The following is a 17422-nucleotide window of genomic DNA, read 5'->3' as shown; positions in this document are numbered from 1 at the left end:
TAAACACGAGTGCAATATTTCACAGAACAGCAACATTGCCTGATGTCTTTATCAACAGCATACTTTCTTACTGCAGGCAATTTCACACTAGACCTGTAGTCTAGTATGATCCTCAACACTGGGGCCCCACAAGGGTGCGTTCTCTGCCCTCTCCTGTACTCCCTGTTCACCCATGACTGCGTGGCCCAGCACGCCTCCAACTCAATCATCAAGTTTGCAGACGACACTACAGTGGTAGGCTTGATTACCGACGAGACGGCCTACAGGCGAGACGGCCTACAGGGAGGAGGTACGGCGAGACGGCCTACAGCGAGACGGCCTTACCGACGAGACGGCCTACAGGGAGGAGGTACGGCGAGACGGTCTTACCGACGAGACGGCCTACATGGAGGAGGTGAGGGCCATCGGAGTGTGGTGTCAGGAAAATAACCTCACACTAAACGTCAACAAAACAAAGGAGATGATCATGGACCTCTCCCTATCCTCATCAACGGGACAGTAATGGAGAAGGTGGAAAGTTTTAAGTTCCTTGGCGTACACATCACGGACAAACTGAAATGGTCCACCCACACAGACAGCATGGTGAAGAAGGCGCAACAGCGCCTCTTCAACCTCAGGAGGCTGAAGAAATTTAGCTTGTTACCGAAAACACTCACAAACTTTTACAGATGCACAATCGAGAGCATCCTGTTGGGCTGTATCACCGTCTGGTACTGCAACTGCTCCGCCCACAACCGTAAGGCTCTCCAGAGGGTAGTGAGGTCTGCACAACGCATCACCGGGAGCAAACTACCTGCCCTCCAGGACACCTACACCACCCAATGTCACAGGAAGGCCAAAAAGATCTTCAAGGACAACCCCCCCCCCCAAATAAAAAACAGCTTCTATCTCAAGGCCAAAAGACTGTTAAACAGCTATCACTAACATTGAGTGGCTGCTGCCAACATACTGACTCAAATCTCTAGCCACTTTAATAATTAAAAATTGGATGTAATAAATGTATCACTCGTCACTTTAAACAATGCCACTTTATATAATATTTACATACCCTACATTACTCATCCCATATGTATATACTGTACTCTATACCATCTACTGCATCTTGCCTCTGCCGCACTGCCATTGCTCATCCATATATTTATATGTATATATTCTTATTAATTCCTTTACACTTGTGTGTATAAGGTAGTTGTTGTGAAATTGTTAGATTACTTGTTAGATATTACTGCACGGTCGGAACTAGAAGCACAAGCATTTCAATACACTCGCATTAACATCTACTAACCATGTTTATGTGACCAATAAAATTTGATTTGAAGTCAGAGAAGAAAACAAACATTAATGAGAGGTGGATGAGATGGAGGTGATGTGAGACTTGGCGATAGAGGGTATATGACTGCATGTTGCGGAGTTTGTGAGTGTGTGCATGTGTGTGTGCCAGAGTGCCTTAGTGTGTGTATGTCTCTATGCGCTCTGCCAGAAATCCGAAGTGAATTTGGGAAAAGAGGGTTGGTAAGGGTGAGACAGAAGGAGATGCTGTGCAGGGAATAATGATGGGTAGGCGAAACAACAGTGGCTCAAAGAGAGAAAGAAATAGATGGAGAGATGCAGATATACAGAGAGAGAAGAAGACGGGGGCAGTGAAACTAAACAAAATAAGAGGGAAAAAAAGGGAAATATGAATATTCAAAAGGAGTATAATGTCTACAGCTTTGAAACAGAATAAAATATTTAGCAGCATCCCTTCGCTATTTTGCTATGTATTCTGATGAGGATGCATATTCGCCTAGAACACACGAAGAAGACCCAACGGCGCCTCTTCTACCAAATCTAGTTCATGTACTACATTAAATCAGGGATTATTCCAAATTCATACAATTTTGCATCTCTCTCTCCTTTCTCTTTGTCCCTCTCTTTTCTTCCTAATCTCTCAGGCCTTGCTCTCTGCCTTTCCTGCAGAATATCATTTTCCTAGCCTTCAATATCTCATTTTCTCTAATCTCCCACGCCACCTTGTCTCTCACTCTTTCGTCTGTTATCTATCTTCCCTTCCTCTACTACCTGGCTTGCTCCCTCTCACTCTCCATCTATTCCTTCTCCTTTCCTTAATCCCCCTCCAATCCATCCCTCCTGCAATCTAATAATTCTTCTCCCCCCTGTTCTCCAGTCCCTGTTCCGTTATTTATTTATTTCTCTCTCTCTCTCTCTCTCTCTCTCTCTCTCTCTCTCTCTCTCTCTCTCTCTCTCTCTCTCTCTCTCTCTCTCTCTCTCTCTCTCTCTCTCTCTCTCTCTCTCTCTCCTCCCTCCCTCTCTCCCTCACCCCCTCTCCCTCTCCCTCTCTCTCCACTCTCCTCTGCCCCCCCCTTCCCTCTCCTCTCTCTCTCACTCACTCCCTCACTAAATCAAATCCTGCAGCACATGTTAGAGACATGCTCACACAAAGACCAGGGGGATGCATAGGCATTAGCACAAGCATGCTCACATAAAGACCAGGAGGGTACATAGGCATTAGCACATTCATGCTCACACATGGACACATGCAGTCAGCATCACTGCACTCATCTGTTGAACCGAGGGGGGTTTAGAAAGAGAGGAGGGGGGAATGGATAGGGATAGAGGATGGAGGCAAGGTAAACACAAAAGGTTAGACAGGGGGTACAAATAAATGAGGGGATAAAAAAACAAAAGAGAACAGAACGAGATAAAGGAAGAGAGAAGGGGAAAGAGAGAGATTTGGAAGGAGAGAGTACAAAAAACATGGGACACAGCCTAGGGAGGAGGGTGTCAGTGACAGAGAGAGAGGGGGGAAGGGGAGTCAGCAAGAGAGGTGCGCTCATTCGCTCACGAGAGCGAGTGAGAGATAGCGAGAGAGAGAGAGAGCGAGGGAGAGAGCGTGTGAGCATTTAGTCCTGCCAGAGCACAGTAGTGCAACATCAACGGAGACGGGATAAAGAAGCTCTGTGCGAGGGACAAGGGAAACAGAGGAATACACGTTTGAAGAAAAACAAAGAGGGGATGGAATGAAAAAAAGCATCCTACTGCTGTTGGTTATCCTGTTTCATCCCATTTCTGTTGGAGAATTCCATAAGCAAAGAAACAGAGAAAACACATACATGTGATATATATATAAAATTCCTATACATATATATCAAATTATGCCTGTTTTCACAGAAGCTGCTTTTGGGGGAAGGACTGTGTTGAGGTCCCTTGCATAACAATTGGAAGACTGCTTTAATGTGCAGCATTTGGTAAAAACTGTTGCATATTAATGCTTTTTGCAAATGAGCGTGATAAAAGACCACAAACAACACAAACAGCTTTGCTGCAGTCCCATTTTTGAAAGGCTTCTTGAAAACAGGATTTTGCATTGCCTTTTGTTGCCGCCTCTCCAGTTATCCTGCCCTTGGAACAGGCTGGGGAGTTGAGGCTTGGGTGTGTTGCATGGACCGCAGTCCACAGGCTCAGTAATACCTTCCTCTATTCACAGCAGTAACACGGCAGAAAGCCTGCTCTTTAGTTGTGTCTGAAAGAGGGAGAGGTAAGTGAGGAAGACAGAGGCAAGCAGAGAGCAAGAAACAACATAAAGCATCAGAGAGGGATTATGGAGTCGTGGTAAATAAACGAAGACAAGGAAAACGAGGAAGGGACTACAGTAGAGAAGTGGGACACTACGTAGAAATGTAATTACACCACATGTTCGCTCAAAAGTGACCTTCTCATACATTTAGACGAGGGAGGACTAGACTCCACAGGCTGGGGGGATTGTTCAGCACGCTGCCCTTGTCATTCCCCTATCCTCTGCTTGGTAGCACTTGTGGGGTTGTAGTTGTCTGGCAGCAGAGCTGTATTGGTGACCCCATCCTTTTAGGTTCCCTCTCAGGTGTGGTGTGGAGCCGATCCGACAGCACCAAGAGAAACCCACAACAACAGAGAGTGACTGGACCCCCATCCCTCTAAACCCATTAAGCCAAACTGACACTGACGGAGCGCTGTCGCCTATGGATTTGAATGTGTGTGTGTGTGTGTGTCTGTGAGAGTGTGTGAGCGTGTGGGATAAAGGCTGCCCGCCTCAGGTGCTGAGGACTGCTTTTAAATCTGGACTAAATCATCATTTCAGTTTAGATCTCGTAGGACAATATTGAAGAACTGCAGGCTGTACTTTCGCTGGAGGGGGTGGAAACAAAAACCCACATACTTTTTTCTTCTGGCATAATACAATATTGAAGACCAATTGTAGAATAGCATCTAACTGGAATTGCACATCTGGAAAGGAAAGGAATGAGAGCATCATGTTGCACTTAGCAAAGGGATTAAAAATGTCTACAAGAAAAATAACAAAGAATCAAATGAACATTCAGGTGGAGACCAGGCAGTTGCTAGAGGCAAGATAATCTGAGAGGTGAATATCAACAACTAACATATTTATAGATTATGACAAGTGGATTATTTAGAAAAAGCCAGTGCTTTGCCCTTTCCCCCTCTTCAGCATTGATTAATGCTTGGCAGGGCAATTATCAAAATCTGTGTGTCCCTCTCCTAAATGAAGACGTTTACAGAAAGGAGCTTGGAGCCTTGAGGAATCTGCTTTTCCCCTGGCGCTGTTGGGAATCCAAATCTCTCTGGTTTACGGATAACATTTTTCCTATTGTGGTGAGATTTCTTTTTAATGCCACGGGCCAGTTAATTTCTGGGTGACACCTCCTAAACTGGAGATGCTCCAGATTTCAGATCACATCTGCTATTGACATTTGGCAGAAAAGGGCGGTATTTTTGCAACGCTGCCAGAACTGTGTGTCTGAGTCTGGGACTGAATCACTGGGGACTCATTTGTGAGGAGCAGGTTGAGATTCGAGGTTAGTTTGTTTCACTTACTTGCTCATCCCCCTTCTTGATGGCAATTTATTACTTCACACTGAGACTCCTGTACCTGAGTGTCGTAATAACTCTCAGCAAGGTAATTGAAAGCTCTTATTCTTTCAGGCAGCTGCTATGAATATAGGCTAATCCATAAGCTCTCAACTCCTTTTCAAATCTCTAGTGTATGAAATACCGAAAAGGCTATTTTTCCATGTCAATTTTTTTTGGCCAGTAAGAAGCCTGCGTTTCTGAAGTTGGTGTTAATTGGCCTGCACCAGCTTTGAGACACTTCAGCAACTGAACAGAAGCAGCATCCACAGGTATCTAACATGGCTGCCCATTCTGTGCTCATCTGCCTCGCCTTCAGCTTTCTGCTGGGCTTCACTTCACTGGGCCAGAACTCTAGAGAGGCTGGGGCCGATGCCCAGGCCACCAACCAGACGGCAGCCACCTCTAATTCTCTGGAGGCTACGCTGGCCACTCCGGTGGCGGAGGACCAGACCATCCCAATGATAGGCAGCCGCTGCCGGGGCTACTACGACGTCATGGGCCAATGGGACCCACCGTTCAACTGCAACGCGGGCGTCTACCTGTTCTGCTGCGGCTCCTGTTTTTACCGCTTCTGCTGCCAGTTTAAGGTGCACAGCCTGGAGCAGGAGTCCTGCTCCAACTACGACACGCCCGTCTGGGCCAACACCGGCAAGCCGGCAGCCCCCGTCACTGAGGTGCAGGAGGAGCCCGACCGAGACCGCACCCACATGATCGTCTACATCATCTGTGGCGTGGTGGCCATCATGGTGCTGGTGGGCATCTTCACCAAGCTGGGCCTGGAGAAGAGCAGAGGTGGCCAGACAGACATGACCAACTCTAGGTAAGAGAGTAGCAGGGGTCATGGGCCAGTGGGACAGGGTGGCTGGGGGGCAGGGTGGATGTGGTTGTGTTCTTACAAGCGATAATAAGTGTGAACATGGAGTGTTTGCGTAAAGCTATTTGTGGAGAGCCCAGACTATGGCTTCTAGTACACTGTGAGGGAATCGGAGCTGGGGCTTTTGGTGGACTATTGACATGCGCTGGCTGGCGCAGTGCCAAGGGCTAATTCTAGTTCATCGAAAGTGAAGGGAGGGCTGGGTGTGACTGGCCGTACTATTGGTCGTTAAGAATGAGACCACAGGGATGGCGTTAATACAAGTCATTACCGGATCTCTCAATTGGGGGAGGAGGACTTCAACCACACCAGTATTATTATTGAGAGAAAAGAGGGCCCAGTCACACCCTCGCAGGCTCTGTTTTCTCAGAGGAGACAAGCTGCAGGGCTGAGGGGGTGAGAGAGAGAGACAGGAGCCTCCAATACCCGAGTCATCTGCTGTGTTGATGAGCCCAATGACAAAGGCGGGGGGGGGAATGGAAAGGCAATCCATTGGAGCGTGAGGCTGGGCAGCCATAATTTCCCCTGATTTACCATAGTGCGCAGGGTTGTTTTTACAAGACTCGATGAAGGCGTCCTGCCATCCTACAACAGGCGGGGCGTGGGCGAGGGGGACAGAGAGAGGGGCAGAGGGTGGTATCTTATTGATCAGCAGGGAGAAACCCAATCAGGTCAGTCAGCCAGTTGTCCCAGTCACTGGGCCCATTGATTCACTGAGACCCCAATTTCAAGGTTGTGGGCGGCTAAAACACGCACACAAACATTGTAGATGCCTGGGGATAGTTTTAATTACGTTACTTGAACAAAAACAGACTTTAATAAACTATGACTTTCCAAAGTGTTGTAGCTATACCTGAATGAATCTCTTGAGCCTAAGTTGAAGAGAATAGATTGATATGATTTGATGTCAGAAAGCGTATGATCATTAGTATGAAACAGGGCCTTTAGATCTGTGATATATTAGAGGGAAGGAGCCAGTTGTCTGTGGGAAACTGTCATTCAAGGCCAATCTCTTTACATTTACATTTACATTTAAGTCATTTAGCAGACGCTCTTATCCAGAGCGACTTACAAATTGGTGCATTCACCTTATGACATCCAGTGGAACAACCACTTTACAATAGTGCATCTAAATATTTTAAGGGGGGGGGGGGGTGAGAAGGATTACTTTATCCTATCCTAGGTATTCCTTAAAGAGGTGGGGTTTCAAGTGTCTCCGGAAGGTGGTGATTGACTCCGCTGTCCTGGCGTCGTGAGGGAGTTTGTTCCACCATTGGGGAGCCAGAGCAGCGAACAGTTTTGACTGAGCTGAGCGGGAACTGTACTTCCTCAGTGGTAGGGAGGCGAGCAGGCCAGAGGTGGATGAACGCAGTGCCCTTATTTGGGTGTAGGGCCTGATCAGAGCCTGGAGGTACTGAGGTGCCGTTCCCCTCACAGCTCCGTAGGCAAGCACCATGGTCTTGTAGCGGATGCGAGCTTCAACTGGAAGCCAGTGGAGAGAGCGGAGGAGCGGGGTGACGTGAGAGAACTTGGGAAGGTTGAACACTAGACGGGCTGCGGCGTTCTGGATGAGTTGTAGGGGTTTAATGGCACAGGCAGGGAGCCCAGCCAACAGCGAGTTGCAGTAATCCAGACGGGAGATGACAAGTGCCTGGATTAGGACCTGCGCCGCTTCCTGTGTGAGGCAGGGTCGTACTCTGCGGATGTTGTAGAGCATGAACCTACAGGAACGGGCCACCACCTTGATGTTAGTTGAGAACGACAGTTTGTTGTCCAGGATCACGCCAAGGTTCTTAGCGCTCTGGGAGGAGGACACAATGGAGTTGTCAACCGTGATGGCGAGATCATGGAACGGGCAGTCCTTCCCCGGGAGGAAGAGCAGCTCCGTCTTGCCGAAGTTCAGCTTGAGGTGGTGATCCGTCATCCACACTGATATGTCTGCCAGACATGCAGAGATGCGATTCGCCACCTGGTCATCAGAAGGGGGAAAGGAGAAGATTAATTGTGTGTCGTCTGCATAGCAATGATAGGAGAGACCATGTGAGGTTATGACAGAGCCAAGTGACTTGGTGTATAGCGAGAATAGGAGAGGGCCTAGAACAGAGCCCTGGGGGACACCAGTGGTTAGTTGTGCTGTGAGTGGCTCATCACAGGGGTACTGTATCTGGAATTTGCTTCTCACTCTGTGTGTGTGTGTGTGTGTGTGTGTGTGTGTGTGTGTGTGCGTGCGTGCGTGCGTGCGTGCGTGCGTGTGTGTGTGTGCGTGTGTGTGTGTGTGCGCGTGTGCGTGCGTGCGTGCGTGCGTGCGTGCGTGCGTGTGTGTGTGTGTGTGTGTGTGTGTGTGTGTGTGCGTGCGTGCGTGTGTGTGTGTGTGCATCCTGCGGTAAAGCTTTCTTACAGCGTAACAGAATATGTCTGGTGTTTGTTGTGCATTCAAAGAGTAATTGATTTTATTTATTCAAAATGCCTTTCATCAGCTGTATGTTATTGAATGCTGTATACTATAGCACAGTATGGATGGGAGATTGAGTAAGATGAGCACACATTTTAAGAACGGTTTTCTGTTATCAGATATTCTATTGTTGAAAGTGTAGTAAACGACCTGTGAAATTGATCATTCATACTTTCTAAGTTGGACATGTTTCTAAGATAAAGAATGTAAGTGTGATGTACCAGTCATTAGTTTGGACACACCTACTCATTCAAGGGTTTTTATTTATTTGTACTATTTTCTACATTGTAGAGTAATAGTGAAGACATCAAAACTATGACATAACACATATGGAATCCTTGAATGAGTAGGTGTGTCGAAACTTTTGACTGATACTGTACTTGTGTGAGATGTGTTTTTATAGGCCTAGTACTGCTCAGCGTGGGAGAGTTTACCATCACTGTACCACACTGCTTGCAAGACACATATCCCATCATTCCCTCAGTAGTTCTTTCACCATTTTTATTCAAACCTCTTGCGTTTGAACCGCATCCCAGGCCTCCTTGCAGCCCTGTTCTCCTGCACCACAGTTCCCCTGCACCACGGTTCCCCTGCACCACGGTTCCCCTGCACCACGGTTCCCCTGCACCACGGTTCCCCTGCACCACGGTTCCCCTGCACCACGGTTCCCCTGCACCACGGTTCCCCTGCACCAGGGTTCCCCTGCACCACGGTTCCCCTGCACCACGGTTCCCCTGCACCACGGTTCCCCTGCACCACGGTTCCCCTGCACCACGGTTCCCCTGCACCAGGGTTCCCCTGCACCAGGGTTCCCCTGCACCACGGTTCCCCTGCACCACGGTTCCCCTGCACCACGGTTCCCCTGCACCACGGTTCCCCTGCACCACGGTTCCCCTGCACCACGGTTCCCCTGCACCAGGGTTCCCCTGCACCAGGGTTCCCGAGCGGGTACATGTGTTTGTTTGTTCCCTCATAGCGAGCCTCATAGTCTCCAGCACACATTCAGTGAAATGCTACACAGAGATATAAAACATGCATCATGTCCTTTAATGCGCTGATTCCGGTTCGGGTAGAGAATTATTAATGTGCCAAGCCAACTTCAACTCAGCTAATCTCGTGCATGGCTTAGTCTGATGTGGATGAGCGGGGAGAGAGTTCTTTGCGTTTCCCTCCAGATTCAGATATCGAACTGGAGGGGATTTATGGCCCACGCCATTAGCTCCTGACGTTTCTAGCAGGTTGTATGTGCAGCACAGCAGGCTTAGTCCCTCGATGAGGACAAAACATTTCATCGTTTGAAGGGTGAAATATTTCAGCTCTGTCTCAAGCTTTAAGAAATGTAATTTCATGTCCTGTGTGCTTACAAGATGCTTTTACCTACCAGTGAGTGGCTCACCTGTTTAAATCCTTTACAAAGGCTATTCCATTAATGCGGCTGGATGTTCACCTTGAGCAATTCAGCTTATCCTCAAGGGCACGGCAGCAGCCTGACCCACCAGGACTCTAAACAGCCAATACTTAGAATACTATTCTAACAATTCCCACCACTGCTCTTGATCATTCATAGCCAATGGTTGCCTGGCTACCCATAGACATCTCTCTGCCCAACTGATGTTTCTTCTCCACGATGAGTCTGGATTTGCCTCCCTCCCCGACGAATTCTAGAATGCAAACACACTCTGACCGCTTTGATTGGTCCCAGACAACGATGGGTTGGGCCAGAGCCGGCCTACATGATGACATTATCAAATGTGATCCTCTGATTGGTCAGACTTGTTAGAGACGATCCAATCGCTGATTCATTTCTTTTGTACAATGCCCCTCATTTTGAAGTCACACAAATGACTTTAGGATGGAGGTTTTAAACAGAATGTATGTAGTGATCGATAGAGCAGTGGAATTCAATTCTGGGTGAGTCATCAGGCAAAACCAATGCCAGCAGGACAGACAAAAATAACAATTTAAAAGGACAACTATTGATGTGAAGAATATTCCTCCAGTATAGTCTTCAACGGGGGATTTAACATTATGAATACTGTCACCTCTTTCTCCACAGACGTCCCTGATGCATATGCAAAACAGCATTCTATGCCCTATTATTTTCCAACATTTTTATTTTTAAGCACTTAAACACAAAAACCCAAATGAACACTTTGATGCTTTCCCGAACAACAAAATAACCTCCCTCCCGCAGTGCAGAGTCAGACCAAATTCTTTATCTTATGAACCCCCGCATTCGGTGTAGCTGAGCGAAAGAAAGAATCAAACTTATTCCAATTAATAATGCATGGGCGCTTGTTTGGAGCCATGCATCGTCTGCGGCTGGCCTTGTTGTCCCTTGGGACTGAGGCCACTGTCCGTCACTTCATGTCAGTCACTGCGCACTGAGTGTACTTTGGTGCTCGATAACGCTCTATCGGAAAATAAGAGGCCTTAGACAGTGATTCACTGACAGCCAGGAGCTCGTCTCATTTGTGGATCTACTCAGTGAGGGGTTGAAATATTGTTTCCTGGGGACAAACACTGCCATCCATATAGAGGCTTGAAAACAGAAACTCTACAGAGGAATTCATGCGAGGGCAGAGCCATTATGGCTCTGGTGTGAACACTGTACTCAGAGATGCCAACAGGTGAACGACTTTAGGCTTGAGTGCAAAAACTGGTTGCAGTGAGGAGCAGCCATTCACAGCCTTCTATTTACCTTCTGTGGACACCCACCTGCTCACACATGCACACATGCACACACAAACACACAAACACACAAACACACGTGTTCATAATAATTGATTCTGTGTGCACTTCACGGAAACATTGGCAATGCACCATTTACAGAAATACACCGTATACCTATGACGACATGGGTGCTAACATGTATCAGGGCTCAACACGCCCTAGAACACCTTCCTAATACTGCGTTGCACCCCACACCCACCCCCTTTTGCCCTTAGAACAGAATAAATTTGTCAGGGCATGGACTCTACAAGGTGTCGAAAGCGTGCCCATGTTGATTCCAATGCTTCCCACAGTTGTGTCAAGTTGGCTGGATATCCTTTGGGTGGTGGACCATTCTTGATACACACAGGAAATTGTTGAGCGTGAAAAACCCAGCAGGATTGCAGTACTCGACACAAACAGGTGTGCCTGGCACCTACTACCATACCTCGTTCTAAGGCACTTAAATATTTTGTCTTTCCCATTCACCTTCTGAATGGCACACATTGAAGTGTTTTTAACAAGTGACATCAATAAGGTATCATAGCTTTCACCTGGATTCACCTGGTCAGTCTATGTCATGGAAAGAGCAGGTGTTCTTCATGTTTTGTATACTCAGTGTATTTTTAATTACTCAATTAATTACTCCAATCAGAACTGGATAAGAGGCCAACATTGGAATAATATTCAAATCTATTTTTCATGTTCTAGGGAGTTTTTCCTAGCCACCGTGCTTCTACACCTGCATTGCTTGCTGTTTGGGGTTTTAGGCTGGGTTTCTGTACAGCACTTTGTGACATAAGCTGATGCAGAATAGTTGAGGGAATTATTTTGTAAACATTTACTTAATATGCAAACCAGCATTTTGAAATCAGCATTTTTCTCATATTCCATTGGTTTTCAAATCAAGGTGATTTTATTGTCAAAAGGCATAATCCTAGTCACGTTAGTAGGGTGGTGAAACGTTAGTAGGGTGGTGAAACACCCCCCCCCCCCTGTTAATAATCACAAAACACACTTTGTCAGTAAATGTTTTTTTAACACTTTCAGTGGATGCCACTAGTTTTGCTAAACTAAAAATGTAATCTGTTTCATCTCGAATGTTTAATTCACTCCAACAAAACCATTGAGATACTTTGATCTACTATTTTGTCATTTAGAAAAATATCCCCTAGGGCAATCAATGCAAGTCAATGGCACGTATACTAGCATTTTTCAAATCATGTCCAAATCAACTATAAGTTACTTACTTGAGTTACACAATCAATTTTGAGATACTTCAGGGTGATTTAGACAGGAAGATCTCATAATAGGTATCATAACCGCCATCGATAAAAGACAGTACTGTGCAGCCGTCTTCATCGACCTTGCCAAGGCTTTCGACTCTGTCAATCACCATATTCTTATCGGCAGACTCAGTAGCCTCGGTTTTTCGGATGACTGCCTTGCCTGGTTCACCAATTACTTTTCAGACAGAGTTCAGTGTGTCAAATCGGAGGGCATGCTGTCCGGTCCTCTGGCAGTCTCTATGGGGGTGCCACAGGGTTCAATTCTCGGGCCGACTCTTTTCTCTGTATATATCAATGAAGTTGCTCTTGCTGCGGGCGATTCCCTGATCCACCTCTACGCAGACGACACCATTCTATATACTTTCGGCCCGTCATTGGACACTGTGCTATCTAACCTCCAAACAAGCTTCAATGCCATACAACACTCCTTCCGTGGCCTCCAACTGCTCTTAAACGCTAGGAAAACCAAATGCATGCTTTTCATCCGATCGCTGCCTGCACCCACATGCCCGACTAGCATCACCACCCTGGATGGTTCCGACCTTGAATATGTGGACATCTATAAGTACCTAGGTGTCTGGCTAGACTGCAAACTCTCCTTCCAGACTCACATCAAACATCTCCAATCGAAAATCAAATCAAGAGTCGGCTTTCTATTCCGCAACAAAGCCTCCTTCACTCACGCCGCCAAGCTTACCCTAGTAAAATTGACTATCCTACCGATTCTCGACTTCGGCAATGTCATCTACAAAATAGCTTCCAACACTCTACTCAGCAAACTGGATGCAGATTATCACAGTGCCATCCGTTTTGTCACTAAAGCACCTTATACCACCCACCACTGCGACTTGTATGCTCTAGTCGGCTGGCCCTCGCTACATATTCGTCGCCAGACCCACTGGCTCCAGGTCATCTACAAGTCCATGCTAGGTAAAGCTCCGCCTTATCTCAGTTCACTGGTCACGATGGCAACACCCATCCGTAGCACGCGCTCCAGCAGGTGTATCTCACTGATCATCCCTAAAGCCAACACCTCATTTCGCTCATCCCTAAAGCCAACACCTCAAATCGCTGAAGTTGGAGACTTTTATCTCCCTCACCAACTTCAAACATCAGCTATCTGAGCAACTAACCGATCGCTGCAGCTGTACATAGTCTATTGGTAAATAGCCCACTCATTTTCACCTACCTCATCCCCATACTGTTTTTATTTATTTACTTTTCTGCTCTTTTGCACACCAATATCTCTACCTGTACATGACCATCTGATCATTTATCACTCCAGTGTTAATCTGCAAAATTGTAATTATTCACCTACCTCCTCATGCCTTTTGCACACATTGTATATAGACTCCCCTTTTTTCTACTGTGTTATTGACTTGTTAATTGTTTACTCCATGTGTAACTTTGTGTTGTCTGTTCACACTGCTATGCTTTATCTTGGCCAGGTCGCAGTTGCAAATGAGAACTTGTTCTCAACTAGCCTACCTGGTTAAATAAAGGTGAAAAAAAATAGTGAGGTTATTAACAGTGAGATGTGCAATGTCATTTTGTTACAATATTTAATTATTTCATTAAAATAAGATACCTAGACTTAACTTCTAATCCGAAATAAAACTTGTAAAATAGATTTTAACACACTAGTTTTCAGGGGGCGTTTTGCCCTGATAGTGGGGCAAAATGCCCCCTTTCTAAAAAGTTAGAGTTTTTATTGAATAAAAACAAAAAATCTGCTCACTTATTTCCTTGAAATTGTGTGCCTAATATAAATTGCCTAATATAAATTGTGTGCCTAATATAAATTGTGTGCCTAATATAAATTGTGTGCCTAATATAAATTATAAATTGTGTGCCTAATATAAATTGTGTGCCTAATATAAATTGTGTGTCTAATATAAATTGTGTGCTTAATATAAATTGCGTAATATAAATTGTGTGCCTAATATAAATTGTGTGCCTAATATAAATTGCCTAATATAAATTGTGTGCCTAATATAAATTGTGTGCCTAATATAAATTGTGTGCCTAATATAAATTGTGTGCCTAATATAAATTGCCTAATATAAATTGTGTGCCTAATATAAATTGTGTGCCTAATATAAATTGTGTGCCTAGTATACACATGTATCTACATCTTACCAAACAAGACAAAATAGACATTTCCTTTAAAGAAAAAATTCACCCAAAACCATTCCTTCCCTTAATTTACAGTGTCAAATAACATACTTGAGAGCAATATCTTTTGGAGAACAAATGTTTCATTTTGGTATTATAAAAAGGTCGGTAGCAACATGGAATAACATTTTTGAAATCTGTAGCATCACAAGTTGACTACAAAATCCAAAATGGAACGCTCTATGGGATGGCTGGCTAGCAAATATAGCTACACAGAATAATACCAAAGACCATATCAGCATGTTAAGTAGATAGTTAGTTGTAAAGTCACATAAACAAACTGCACTATCAATTTAGGAGTCTACAATCTCACCATGTTCAACCTGCAGATCGATGTGCCTCACAGAGTGGAGTCTGGCATTCTCAATGGCAGATATACTTTTGAGGAGATGGGAAACGTTACTAAACAAATGTAATGTTAAGCCCTGATGTATGCACACAAACTCATATGCCTACACACACACACACACACACACACACACACACACACACACACACACACACACACACACACACACACACACACACACACACACACACACACACACACACACACACACACACACACACACACACACACACACACACACACACACACACAACACCTTTTGACAGCAGGTGGTCCCTAGGCTTTTCCTTTAGCCTTTCCTGGTATATCACTCCTCACTTCGAATTGTCCTGTCCTTTCACTCCCTTCATCCAATGTCTCTATCCTTTACTCTCGGACCCCTTTCCGGTGGCCCCCTGTGTGCCGTCTGTCGCTCCAGATCAGTTCCGGGGAGCGGCCCGTAAAGCAGTCTGGAGAGATGGGAGAGGCTGCTGCTCCAAAGTGGATTTTGCATTAGGTGTGTCCTGGATACGGTGGGACTGGGACCACCTCCAGGGTGTAGGTAATGAGGGCAGGCAGGGACGCTCAGATGTGCTATGTGCGCGGCATTAGTTACAGTCTTTTCCACGCATACACACACACACGTGAGCATACAATACAAACAAAATGTGTTATAGTCCAATAAAACTCAACTCAAACTGTCTGCTAGCACTAATAAGTCCTAGAACACCTAGACACCGCAGGAGGCTGGTGGCACCTTAATTGAGGAGAACAGGCTCGTGGTAATGACTGGAATGGAATAGGTGGAATGGTCTGATTCCATTTGCTCCATTCCAGACCTTTATTATGAGCTGTTCTCCTCTCAGCAGCCTCCACTGCTAGAAACCGAGATTTTATACAGAAACAACCCCAGAACGTTTTATCCCAGGCTTTGTGGGAGTGACATCACTTAGAAGGCCACACCACACCCCAGTGCAGAGCCTCACAGTGAGAGCTGCAGAATACTGAGGACCACAGCTCAACTGTTGCTGCATTATTCCAAAGCTACCTCCCACACACATTATCCTAAAGGCAAACTAACACAGCATAGATAGACGCATACAAGACATGAGGTTTACTAAAACTGTACTACAGCGTGGTTTTGACTTGAATATGAAGGTCAGTAGATAACTCTTGATAGTAGGCTTTTTATTTATGTAACTGGAGACTAACTGCTAAAATACTGTATTTTTCGTTGTGAGACAAGACATTTGAGTAGATGGGACATGTGCATAGTAACACATAACACTACAGTAATAATTCAGTATAGGCTTTGCAAATAGTGAGGACTACAAACTGCCGCTATGTGTGTGTGTGTGTGTGTGTGTGTGTGTGTGTGTGTGTGTGTGTGTGTGTGTGTGTGTGTGTGTGTGTGTGTGTGTGTGTGTGTGTGTGTGTGTGTGTGTGTGTGTGTGTGTGTGTGTGTGTGTGTGTGTGTGTGTGTGTGTGTGTGTGTGTGTGTGTGTGTGCGTGTGTCTGTGTCTGTGTGTGTCTGTGTCTGTGTGTGTGTAGAGAGTGCATATGATTGTGTATACCGGCGTCTGGGACATGCAGTACAGCCCGGGTCCTGTTTTCACTCGACTGGGCCGGGTAATGGGCAAAACCAGGGAGGATTGACACAGTGCCCAAGCCACAGTGACAGAACATCAACAGCTAACTTGTAGCGATTTGTTGGAGCGGACTCAGTACCAAGCACTATCAGAGCCTCAGTCTTTATCGGACCAGCAAACCCCAAACCCATCAGTTTACCCTCCCATCCATCCTCAACCCTCTCTCCATCCTCTCGGTAATCACCTAGGCCCTTATCGTTCACACCATCGGCTAAAGCCTGAAAAACACTGCAGACACAAGAAAAAACAAGAGAGAGATGAGTATCAGTGAAACTCTGCTCGGGCCTCGAGGGGGAAACGGGCAAAGCAGCGTGCTTCTTTATTTTCCTTTCATCTGTTTCTCCCTCCCTTCCCCTCGTTCCCCCTCGTTCCCCCTCATTCCCTCCTCTCCTCAATGCTCATTCATCCTTAACTCTTCGGTGGTGTTAGGGACGGCAGTGTGACTGAAGGCCTTTCTAAGACCAAATGCCGTGTAAATGGTCGCAATGACAGACCCATTAGGGTTCATTTGCTGTGGTGGAGAGAGACCAGAGACTGACCGACCCCACTGCAGGGAATAACGACCCCGGGGTAGGACCGGCCATGGCTAGATCTGTACACTGGTACTGATTTATCTTTTGTCCACTGTACCACGTTCTCATTTCAAGCTAAATGTACAGAATGAAAGAGGAGCATGGGCTGTAAAGCACACATTGAGAAATATTTTCAGAACTGTAAGTGAAGGGCCCTGTTGAAAACCAAAGCACCTCTCTGCTTCCAGTAACATTACATAGCCTGGGCTTTGACAAAATCTCTCTTTCAACGCCTAAAGCCTCACCTGAATGCGGATGTCCACTCTCAAAAGGCCTTGTGGAGTAACGCCCGTCTGTCTGGTATAATCACCCCGGCAGTTTCTCACTTTTTCGCTGGAATGCTGCAGTCATTCATCTTGACTGGGCTAGATTTCCCTCACGATCTCACTCCGATGTTTGCTGAGGCTTTGGTGCACTGTGATTGATGGCCAGGCAAACCCAACGGCTGGTGCAGACAACCCAG

The 17422-nt window shown here is 46.0% G+C and overlaps 1 protein-coding gene across 1 annotated transcript in view; it reads left to right on the top strand.

The window, feature by feature from the left end:
- The first annotated feature begins 2910 nt into the window (after positions 1-2910).
- The window catches only part of LOC124015364 (protein shisa-9-like), a 171186-nt gene continuing 156674 nt past the window's right edge, over positions 2911-17422 (top strand). Inside the window, exon 1 of the mRNA XM_046330537.1 lies at positions 2911-5728. Coding sequence (XP_046186493.1) covers positions 5187-5728 — 542 coding nt within the window. The 5' untranslated portion in view covers positions 2911-5186. The remainder of the gene's footprint in view (positions 5729-17422) is intronic.

This window comes from Oncorhynchus gorbuscha, linkage group LG26, assembly GCF_021184085.1.
Source record: "Oncorhynchus gorbuscha isolate QuinsamMale2020 ecotype Even-year linkage group LG26, OgorEven_v1.0, whole genome shotgun sequence".
In the NCBI taxonomy this organism is placed as follows: domain Eukaryota; kingdom Metazoa; phylum Chordata; class Actinopteri; order Salmoniformes; family Salmonidae; genus Oncorhynchus; species Oncorhynchus gorbuscha.
This window is presented reverse-complemented; position numbering and strand designations above follow the sequence as displayed.